This window comes from Hypanus sabinus, chromosome 6, assembly GCF_030144855.1.
Source record: "Hypanus sabinus isolate sHypSab1 chromosome 6, sHypSab1.hap1, whole genome shotgun sequence".
Lineage (NCBI taxonomy): Eukaryota > Metazoa > Chordata > Chondrichthyes > Myliobatiformes > Dasyatidae > Hypanus > Hypanus sabinus.
The window spans coordinates 31,386,408-31,398,792 of record NC_082711.1 but is presented as its reverse complement, the minus strand read 5'-3'; the positions used below and the strand labels follow the sequence as shown (position 1 = coordinate 31,398,792).

Here is a 12,385-nt window from a genome sequence, read left to right as displayed (position 1 = left end):
GCAGGTACTGTATACCCATGTTATTTTTCAGACATGTAAATAAAAGCTACATGGCTATTTTCCATTAACATCAATTACCATAGAACATTACAGTACAGAAACAGGTCTTTTGGCCCTTCTTGGCTGTGCCGAACCATTCTTAGGCCTCGTCCCACTGACCTGCACCTGGACCATATCCCTCGATACATCTCTCATCCATGTACCTGTCCAAGTTTTTCTTAAATGTTAAAAGTGAGCCCCCATTTACATCTTCATCTGGCAGCTCATTCCACACTCCCACCACCCTCTGCGTGAAGAAGCCCCCCCCCCCCCCCACAATGTTCCCTTTAAACTTTTCCCCCTTAACCCATGTCCTCTGGGTTTTTTTTCTCCCCTGGCCTCAGTGGAAAAAGCCTGCTTGCATTCACTCTATCTATACCCATCATAATTTTATACACCTCTAGAAAATCTCCCCTCATTCTTCTACACTCCAGGGAATAAAGTCCTAACCTATTCAACCTTCCTCTGTAACTCAGTTTCTCAAGTCCCGGCAACATCCTTCTAAACCTTCTCTGCACTCTTTCAACCTTATTAATATCCTTCCTGTAAATTGGTGGCCAAAACTGCACACAATACTCCAAATTCGGTCTCACCAATGCCTTATACAACCTCACCATAACATTCCAACTCTCATACTCAATACTTTGATTTATAAAGACCAATGTACCAAAAGCTCTCTTTACTACCCCATCTACCTGTGATGCCATTTTTAGGGAATTTTGTATCTGTATTCCCCAATCCCTCTGTTCTACTGCACACCTCAGTGCCCTACCATTTACCTTGTATGTTCTACTTTGGTTTGTCCTTCCAAAGTGCAATATCTCACACTTGTCTGTATTAAACTCCATCTGCCATTTTTTAGACCATTTTTCCAACCAATCCAAATCCCTCTGCAAGCTTTGAAAACCTTCCTCACTGTCCACTACACCTCCAATCTTTGTATCATCAGCAAATTTGCTGATCCAATTTACCACATTATCATCCAGATCAGATGATATAGATGACAAATAACAAAGAACCCAGCACTGATCCCTGTAACACAGCACTAATCACAGGCCTCCCCACTCACAGAAGCAACCCTCCACTCTGGCTTCTCCCATTGAGCCAATGTCTTATCCAATTTACTACCTCACCATGTATACCTAGCGACTGAATCTTCCTAACTAATCTCCCATGCGGGACTTTGTCAAAGGCTTTACTGAAGTCCATGTAGACAACATCCACTGCCTTCCCTTCATCCACTTTCCTTGTAACCTCCTCGAAAAACTCTCATAAATTTGTTAAGCATGACCTACCACGCACAAAGCCATGTTGACTCTCCCTAATAAGTCCCTGTCTCTCCAAATACTTGTAGATCCTAACTACCGACATCAAACTTACTGGCCTATAATTTCCCAGATTACTTTTAGAGCCTTTTTTAAACAATGGAACAACATAAGCTATCCTTCAATCCTCCAGCACCTCACCTGTAGATACCGACATTTTAAATATACCTGCCAGGACCCCTGCAATTTCAACACTAGTCTCCTTCAAGGTCCGATGGAATACCCTGTCAGGTCCTGGGGATTTATCTATTCTGATTTGCCTCAAGATAGCAAGCACCTCCTCTTCAATCTGTATAGGTTCCATGACCCCACTACTTGTTTGCCTTATTTCCATTGACTCCTTGCCAGTTTCTTTAGTAAATACAGACGCAAATAAAACGCTTAAGATCTCTCCCATTTCTTTTGGTTCTATACATAGCCGACCACTCTGATCTTCAAGCGGACCAACCCTATCCCTTACTATCCTTTTGCTTTTACTATACCTATAAAAACTCTTCAGATTATCCGTCACCTTGACTACCAAAGCAAACTCATGTCTTCTTATAGCCCTCTGGATTTCTTTCTTAAGTTTTTTTTTGCACTTTTTATACTCCTCAAGCACCTTATTTGCTCCTTGTTTCCTATACATGTCATACATCTCTCTCTCTCTCCTTCTTTATCAGAGTTCCAATATCCCTTGAGAACCAGGGTTCCTTATTCTTATTCACTTTCCCTTTAATCCTGACAGGAACATGTAACTCTGCACTCTCAAAATTTCTCCTTTGAAGGCCTCCCACTTACCAATCACAACCCGTCCCAATCCACACTTTTTACATCCTTTCTCATTTCTTCAAATTTGGCCTTTTTCCAGTTTAGAACCTCAACCCAAGGCCTAGATCTACCTTTATCCAAGTGTTCCCCTACACACACTTCCATCACTTGTCCTAACTCGTTTCCTAATAAGAGATCTAATATTGCATCCTCTCTAGTTGGTATCTCTATATATTGATCTGGAAAGCTTTCCTGAACACATTTTACACATTCTAACCCATCTAGACCTTTAACAGCATGGGAGTCCCAATCAATACGTAAAAAATTAAAATCCCCTACTATCACAACTTTATGTTTCCTGCAGATTTGCTCCTATCGTGTGGACTTTCTTTCTTTTTCAATCTTTTTATTGAATTTTTCAAAGACAAATACATAGCGGTCATAATAGAACAAAGGGAGTGGGATTACATTGTTGGCAATTAACACAAGTAAGTAACAACAATATAATTGACCTCCCAAACTCTTGATATAGACATAAATACAAAGAAATAAAAAGTTGGAAAAAAACCCAAATTGAAAAATCAAAAACAAAGTAAACTAAACTAAGCAAAAGTAAAACTAAACAAAACTAAGCTGGACTATTCTATTATATCAGATAATATTGCTAATGTCATCAACTCCACTCCTCTACTCAAAATAATAAATAATATAATGGAACCGGAAAAGGTCAAATTACATTCTATGGAAGTATTGGATAAATGGCCTTCAAGTTTCTTCAAATTTAACCGATCAAAGGGATCAAAGGTACCACTTCTACTTTTTTCTAAGCTTAAACAAGATGTGGCTTGGGAAAACCATTGAGAAGTAGTTGGAGGATTCGTCTCTTTTCAATTCAACAAAATAGAGCTTCTAGCCATTAAAGTAGCAAATGCAATCATCCACCCAGCTGAAGAGGGCAAATCAATCATTGATAAAACAAAAATTGCAGTGATAGGGTGCAGTTGTAAATCAATGTACAAAACTATAGAGACTGTATCAAAAATACCTTTCCAGTATTTTTCCAAAAGAGGGCAAGACCAAAACATGTGAGTCAAAGAGGCAACCTCAGAATGACATCTATGGCAGATCGGATTTATATGAGAGTAAAAACAAGCTAATTTATCTTTAGACATACGAGCCCTATGCACCACTTAAAATTGAATCAACATATGTTTAGCACAAATAGAAGAGTTAACTAATTGAAAAATTTTCTCCCGTTTCTCTATAGGTAAAGAAAGTCGTAGTTCCTTCTCCCATTCATTTCTAATTTTATTGGATATATCTGACTCTGTTTTCATAATCATGTCATAAATTATTGCTATTAAACCCTTTTGATAAGGGTTTGAGCCTAAAAATTTTTCCCTGGTATCGGTTGGATATGAAATCAGAAAAGTAGGTAACATCGTATTCAAAAAATCTCTGACCTGTAAATATCTAAAAAAAAATGGGATCTGGGCAAATTATATTTATTAGACAACTGTCCAAAAGACATGAAACAGTTATCCAAAAATAAATCATGAAAACATATTATACCCTTCATTTTCCATATCAAAAAGGTTTGATCCATGACAGAGGGTTGAAAGAAAAAATTAGATATAATTGGACTTGATAAAATAAATTTATTCAAACCAAAAGATTTATGAAACTGAAACCATATTTGTAATGTATGTTAAATTATTGGATTAACTATTTGTTTATTCAATTTAGAAAGAACAACGGGAAGCCAAGTCCCTAAGATGGAAACCAATGAAAATCCTTGTACAGAATTACATTCAAGGTTAACCCATTGTGGACTGACATTAATATCCACAACTTGTGTCCAAAATATTAAATATCAAATATTAATTGCCCAATAACAAAATCTTCAATTCGGCAGTGCCAGGACACCGTTCTTTTTTGATTTCTGCAATTATTTTTTACTTAACCTAGGATTTTTATTCTGCCATATGCAAGATGAAATTTTAGTCAATAGTATCAAAAAAGGATTTAGGAATTAAGATTGATACTGCTTGGAAAAGATATAAGCATTTAGGTAAAATAATCGCCTTAATAGCATTAATTCATCCAATCAGTGACATAGACAGTGAGGACCATTTAGTAAGCGATTGCTTAACCTGGTCTATTAAAGGTAAAAAATTGACGTTAAATAAATCCTTATGTTTTTAGTAATTTTAACACCTAGATAAGTAAAATAATCCGTAACCAATCTAAATGGCAAATGTCTATAAATTGGAACTCGCACATTTAAAGGAAAAAGTTCACTCTTATTAAGATTCAGTCTGTAACCAGAGAAGTTACTAAACTGAGCGAGCAGGGATATAACAGCAGGAATGGATCACTCAGGATTCGAAGTATATAATAACAAATCATCTGCATATAATGATAACTTATGTATCACATTCCCACAGGAAACGCCAAGTATAGTAGGTGAGTCACAAATAGCAATAGCTAAAGGTTCCAGGGCAATATCAAATAACAATGGGCTAAGTGGACAGCCTTGCCTAGTGCCATGACACAACTGGAAAAAAGGAGATCTTATATTATATATTATGGGAAGTAGAAAGCAGGACGACGTCTTAAAATGTAAAAAAGAGAGCAAATGCATCTCTGTTCAACAAAAAAAACCAAACACCAAATTATCCACTAAATAGTTTCAAAAAATAAAAAAAAAAGCAAAATCCCAAACGGGAACAGAAAAGTTAATCTAGAAATACTAAAAATACCTGCAGTACAAGCCAAAAAAGAGAACCCTCGCATTCTAACTGACCAGATCAGTAAGCTGGTAAATAGCTTAAAAATTTAAGTAAAAGCCAAAAAAGGAAGTGGAACCTTAATTAGACCGCAGCTGAGGAAGTTTGTTGGTCAAAAAATTTTTGAGCTTCATTTAATGACTTAAAGAGACAACGGGAATTATCAGAGAGGACAATTCTCAATCGGGCAGGAAACAGCAGGAATGGTCTGAGTCCCATTTGAAAGAATTCCGAAATCAGTGGCTTAAGCGCCATTCGTTCCTTATGAACCTCGGGGCTAAAATCTACATCGAAGCGGAATTAGAACCTTTAAATGCAAATATGCCTTTCCGCCGAGCAAAACGTATCAAACGATCCTTAATATGAACATAATGGAGACAACCAATAACTGGTCTTGGTTTAGAACCATCAGAAGATTTTGGACGTAGTGTGCGATGAACGAGGTTGATTAATGGAGGGTCGCCCAGAACTTCTGTCAAACACATTGAATAAAAATTGAGAAAAGAACTTAATAGGATCACCCTCCTCAACATCTTCAGGAAGACCAATTATCCGTAGATTCTGTCTTCAAGATTGGTAACTTTGAATTTATAACGATCCAGCTGTTACGACATCAAAGCTAAATTTTGTTCCGGTGTTGTAATCCTTCGGTCTCTCTGCCGACCTCCTACATCAAGTTCTGAGATTGTTGCTTGCCGTAGTTCAAATTCACGCTTAAACAATCAAAAGTTATCCTCGACCGTCTTTAAAACTCCTTCGAACACGGCAAAGTTTTGAGTAAGTTTATCATCTAGAAGTGCCCACATTGTTTCAAAAGTTAAAGGAGGTTGCTTAGACCATTTCGGATCACCATCTTTTTTTCCATTAGGATCAGTCTTTTCTGTTTTTAGCTTCTCGTGATCTGGTATTCATTTCCAACAACTTAAGTCAAAATCCAAAAATATGTCTATAAAATAAGCTTATACAAGTGTAGGTATAAAACCAAAGTGTCCCCCTACACACACTTCCATCACTTGTCCTAACTCGTTTCCTACTAAGAGATCTAATATTGCATCCTCTTTAGCTGGTATCTCTATATATTGATCTAGAAAACTTTCCTGAACACATTATAGCACGGGAGTCCCAACCAATATGTGGAAAATTAAAATTCCCTCCTATCACAACTTTATGTTTCCTGCAGTTGTCTGCTATCTTTCTGCAGATTTGCTCCTCCAATTCTTGCTGACTATTGGTGGTCTATAATACAACCCCATTAATGTGGTCATACCTTTCCTGTTCCGCAGCTCCACCCAAATGGCCTCGGTAGACAAGCCCTCTAATCTGTCCTGCCTGAGCAATGCTGTAGCATTTTCCCTGACGCAATTGCAGCACCCCCCCCCCCCACCACCACCCTTCTCCCCTCTGCATCTATCACGTCTGAAACATCGGAACCCTGGAAGCTGCCAGTCCTGCCCCTCCTGTAGCCAAGTTTTGCTAATGACTATAATGTCATAATTCCATGTGTCAATCCATGCCCTCAGCTTGTCAGCCTTCCCCACAATACTCCTCGCATTCAAATAGACACAGCTCAGAAGATTATTAACAACACACACAACCCTTCTATTTGTGACTTTGCATTAACTTTTAACATCATTTATTTTCACCCCACTCCACTATCTGCTCTGGAACTCTGGTTCCCATTCCTTTGCAAATCTAGTTTAAACCCTCCCCAATAGCAATAACAAACCTCCCTGCAAGGATATTGGTCCCCTTGTAGCACTTATAAGTAATAAGTGCCTAGGCATGTCGATGTTTGAGAATTTGCCCAACTACAATTTTGAAGCTGTGAGGCATATGTTGTTAAAACACAAATACAAAACACCTTGACAAATACAAAACAATGACTGAAGGTGTAGTGAGTTTAAAAAATGATTAAAACTAAAGAAATTTAAGCAAAAACCTGGTTACCAATGGGAAGCACCATTTTTCTACAAACAGGAAATCAGATGCAATGACTGTTGGGAATTAACAAGATTTTGCTCTTCCTCAAGGTCTTTCAAAATCTCCAGAAGAGGCAAATAGATTGAATGTCGCAATTACAATAATTGCAGATGTATGATGCAATATTCCTTCAACTCCACAATATAACAATACTGCAAATTAATATGCTCATTTAAAATTACCACTTTCTAACTTGTGGGAAATGCCTTAACTGAACCAAACTAACATAACTAACGTTTTGTATTTGTTTTGAAAAGTGATCAATAGCAAAAGTAAAAAAAGGATCCACGGAGTCAGTCCTAGAACACTACAGCACAGAAATGGGCATTTCAGTTCATCTGGTCCATGCCACATTAATAATCTACCAGTCCCACTGATAGATCATAGCTGTTCATACCCCTCCTATCCATGTACCTATCCGAATTTCTCTTAAACATCTAAAATGGAACCCACATCACCACTTCTGCTGGCAGCTCATTCCACACTCTCACCACCCTCTGAGTGAAGAAGTTCCCCCCTCATGATCCCTTTAAGCATTTCAATTTTCACCCTTAACCCATGAGTTCCAGTCTTATCCAACATCAATGGAAAAGCGTGCTTACATTTACCCTATCTATACTCCTCATAATTTTGTATTCTTCTATCAAATCGCCACTCAGATTCTCCTTCGCTCCAGGGAATAAAGTCCTAACCTATTGAACTTTTCCACATAAGTCAGTTCCTGAAGTCCCGGCCTTGCTAAAGTCCATGTCTACATCCACCACATTGATTTCCTCAACTTTCCTGCTAACTTCCTTGAAAAACTTTAAGACACCAATTACCCTGCACAAAGCCATACTTAGTTAGCCCTTGTCTATCCAAATACTTATATATCCACTCCCTTAGAATAGTCCAATAACTTACCCACGACTGATGTCAGGCTCACCAACCTGTAACTTCCCAGCTTATTCTTAGAGCCTTTCTTAAACAATAAAACAACATTAGCTATCCTCCAATCCTCTGGTACCTCACCCGTGGCTAAAAACATTTTAAAATGCATCTGCTAGGGCCACTGTAATTTCTTCACAAGTCTCCCTCAAGATCTGAGGGAACCTCATGTTGGGATATAGAGCTGCGGAGGAATGCGGAGGGACAGTAGCATGTGGCCAACAGTAATAATAATTAATAAGTTAACATTTTTATCCACTGATGCCCAACGTTAAGTTAGAGCTGCTTAGACTACAAATGCCTGCATGTAATATAATAGCATTTCATTATTGCTACCCAATATGGATAAGACTGCATGCCATACTCAGTGTGACAATGTTATCTTAGGAATAATTTAGTTATGGCATTGATCAGTGGACAAACTAATTATCAACAAACTTAAATCAGCTTTTCATATAGTACAGCAAGGCATTCATCATATCAGTAACTTGGGTGTTGTACATTTTAGATTTAACATTTTCATCATCTTTGCAAATGATGAAAATGTACATTCATTTTAAAATCAACTGTTTTAATAAATGATTAATCATCCATTAATGTTTTATTTCAGAGCACACACCTTGTTGATAAAGCTGGATTTTCCAACATTAGGGTACCCACAGAGCAACAGAGTCCTTGTGTTGGGATCAATTGATGGCAGACGAGAAAGATGCTGCCGCACTGGAAGAAATATTAATGCACTTATTTGACATTAAGGTACTGGACATTCTGTTCACTAAAATATTCAAAACTGGTCAGAACAAAAAGAGTTCAAATTAATTCCATCTTATAAATTACACTTGTCTGGGTAAGAAGCCATTAACTTTAAACAAATGAAATATTGTTGAAAGATGCAAGTAGATCCATTAATGTTAACCTTCATAAACGTAGCCAGGATGAGAACCATTACAAGGTAATTTCACCTACATGAGTGATGCCTGTAGATTTCATTATTTTACATAATTTGAAAAACCACTGTCACAATATAATAACGACTACCTGAGCAAGTGAATGAACGATGAGTTATCTGTGAATAACAAAACATCAAAATATTTAATAAAATAATTTACTTTTGATAATATGACTTCTCATTAAGGTATGAGAATTAAAAAAGAGAGATTAAAAAAAAGACATGGCCTTTCATCCAGTGAACCTTAGATAACAACTATGTGTACCAAACACCACAAAATCAGGGGACTTAGAGAAACTGATAGGTTAATATATTGAAAATTTTCATTGGTTTGGAGGCTAGCACATCAACACCTGGGACTGAGTGATGGCAAGGAACGAACAAAATCTTAGATTTATTTTCTAAATATTGAAAAAGGGTGCTACAAAGCAAAGTATTACTTCAAAGGTCTGCAAGATCCCAAGCCATAATAAACAAGTGCAAGAAAATACTGCACTTACCCTGCTCTAAATATTCCAAACTTTGCTTCTGTCTTTTGAGAATAGTGCACATGCGCCCCAGTGCCGCACGCTTCAGCTGCTTACAACGGTACAGAGAATCGCCATATTTCATCAAACGTACGTAGTCCTTAGCAACACTAATTGAAAATGAGGATTTTGATTAAGGCTCAATTAAAAATTTGAATAATGTAATCAAGAGCTAATAAGTGGATAAACTATAATCACTATACAGCAGATAGGATTAGCTTGGATTGGCACAGGCCTCATGCATCAAGGTTCTGAGACACCAATAAATTTTGTCAATTATGTTTGCTACTACAACCCATTTACTTCATTATCTACATATCTTACATTGACCCAAAAGTTGTGCACCTTTTCCAACCACAAATCTTTGTCATTAGCCATCTTTCCTCTTCCCTCCTACACTTTACTTATAACCTATTCTTAGAAAACCAGATTTTCATTGGTGTACTTGGTGTCCTGATTACCTCACAGGTTAAAGATAGAAGGAGCATCACCACTTCAAAGCTGCAGCCAAATAAAACATCTGACGTGTGATTAGATTACAAATTAGATAACATAAATAAATGGAAGAATTACTTTTAAAATGTTTGATTTGATCTCGTCAGTTTGGTCTTATTTCTTAAAAAAATCAACTAGCAACTCTGCCACAAACATCATGCCATATGTTAGTCTATAGAACATAAACTTGAATAAGGCAATTAGTTATGTTTTATTTATTGAGGTGCAATAACCAGCAAAATATTTTTCTGTTCGTACAAGAGCACAAATTCACTTGAATTAAGGAACTTTGAATCTTTCAAATTCAACTGCAGCACAGTATACTGTCCAACTGGAAGCAGTAATTTGTTGGTTTCTATAACAATCTCATGCATGGTCTAAAATCATTACAATATTATATGAAAAATAGAGATAAATATAGATCTTACTTGTCAATAAGGTTCTTTGCGATATTAATCTGTCCTAATGCCAGTTTATAGTGATCTTTGTCATATAGCACATTCATCAAGTCAGCATAGAACGGGTGCACATCCTACAGAGAAAGGTTTCACAATTCCTTAAACAAGCTCATTGAAACAGCTGCCAAAAATTATACTGATTTAAATTTGTTATAAAAGTTATTTGAAGTTCCAGATATTTTAAGCCATTGTTCAATTATTTAATGATGAATTCTTCAATTTTATCATCCTTACTAAGCCAAACATATCATGGGAATGAATGCATTAAAAAAATCAATTGGTATCAAAAAGAAGCTTCTGCTGGAAGTACCCAAAGTAATCTCCAATTGACAATAGGATTATAAAGCATCAACCCTGATGACTACAAATTTGTATTTTTATAAGATACCCAGTGCTCAAAATATATTTCGACCTCGAACTCTAAATATCACAGGGAACATCCTTCCTCCAAAAAAATGAAACTATGCAAATCCATAGAAAAAATCCACCAACCAAGATTTGATAAATTTATTTCATAATAAAGTGATTAGAAAACAAGATAATGAAGTTAGTCTTACTACCATTACCACTACATTAATTATGTATTTAGGTTGGTACTCCAATGAGTGTTAACCCCACAGAACATCATTTTATTAAAATGCTCCTGGTCCTTCAGTTTGAACATTCACAGAAATGTAACCCAGCCATCACTCAGGTTATGATGATCTGTCATCCCTACTCCTACTGGTTTCGGGTAGATGGAGCTCGTCAGCCTGGGAAGGCAGTCCATCTAAGAGAGGGAAAACTCTGATTTCAAACCTCCGCTGTCTTGTGGCCATACCCACTCATGGGAAAGGCTTCGGGAATAAACCCTGAGGACAAATCCGGAGCTGGAGTCCCTAAGGCAGTTCGACGTTGCCTTCAACCTCACTCTGGCAACTCCTGCGACGACACCGGTGCCAAGCTGTATCAGCCCTTGCCCTTCCCTTGGATAACATCGGTGGCGTGGAGAGGGCAGACTCAATGCATGCGCAACTGCTGGTCTCCCATACAATCTTGCCCAGGCTTGCGCCCTACAGAGGGCGCAGATCCATGGTCTTATGAGTCGAACAGATGCCACACACACTCCTACTGGTAATCTGACACAAATCTAAGCTTTCCCCACTGCTGTGCAAGGAACCTAGTGCAAATCTTTACTCTCAGCACCCCCATAATGAATCAAAACCCAATATAAAATTTGTTCTTGTACAGAAATCCTGACTGGGAAAGAGTTGGGCAGGCAAACAAAGAGGGGGAAATAGCAACTGCCACCACATCCAAGAGAGAGTGACAAAGAGATCATTCAGTCCAAAATGGCTTGTCAACACAGTAACTGTGGGACAATTCACTGTTATGAGTGTCGCCAGTAGAGGTCAGGTTAAAAACAGAAGTGTGCATCAGCAGAGATGGAACACTGAGCAACACAAAAGTAAAACATTGGTCATATTGATGGAAGCTTGTATACATGAATCAGTGTCACTCAAAACCATATAGCTGGGGCTGCAATTGTTTCATTTCGCAGATACTGCGTACGAGCATTACACATGAAACATAAATGGAGCTTTGTGATCCAGTTTCGGTACAAATCTTGAAGTACAGCCATGCTCATGGTCAGGATATCACTGACTATAGGAGCTCAGAGTAATCACAAACTGATGAGCAGTTGAGAATTGTAGGAAGTGTATAAAGACATCAGAGAGGGAATAACTGGTCAAGGGTTCCAGGAATGAGGGAGTATACTTAGAAGGGACTGGAATAGCTCCTGTGATCTGGGGTGAACCCTGACCTTCAGTGTGAAAGCTACTTGCCCTCATGTGACACAGTGCAGAAGGTACGTCAAGCACTGTCTCCAGGAATCCCTACAGATCTGCGAACGCGCTCTGTTCAAGCAATTACCTAATTCCCTTTCACAGAGGATTATACAGTCTAGATACCTGCACCTAAACAATCATCCCTTAAGTGAGTGAATGGAGCAAATAACCTCATTTCTAGAACACAGGGAAACATCCTGTGTTGCTTTTCTTGACTTCAAGCAGTTAAAAGCCAAGTTTTGGGCAGCCTGTATTCACTCTCCTAACTCTTCAGATGGCAAAATTAATTCTTAAAATTCAATGACATACAGGATCTA

General features: G+C 37.8%; 1 protein-coding gene across 1 annotated transcript in view; it reads right to left on the bottom strand.

The window, feature by feature from the left end:
* gtpbp4 (GTP binding protein 4) overlaps window positions 1-12,385 on the bottom strand; it is a 48,759-nt gene that overhangs the window by 17,846 nt on the left and 18,528 nt on the right. The window contains exons 4-6 of the mRNA XM_059971908.1: window positions 10,210-10,313; window positions 9,260-9,396; window positions 8,430-8,530 (exon numbers count right to left, since the gene is read on the bottom strand). Of these exons, the coding sequence (XP_059827891.1) occupies window positions 8,430-8,530; window positions 9,260-9,396; window positions 10,210-10,313 (342 nt within the window). The remainder of the gene's footprint in view (window positions 1-8,429; window positions 8,531-9,259; window positions 9,397-10,209; window positions 10,314-12,385) is intronic.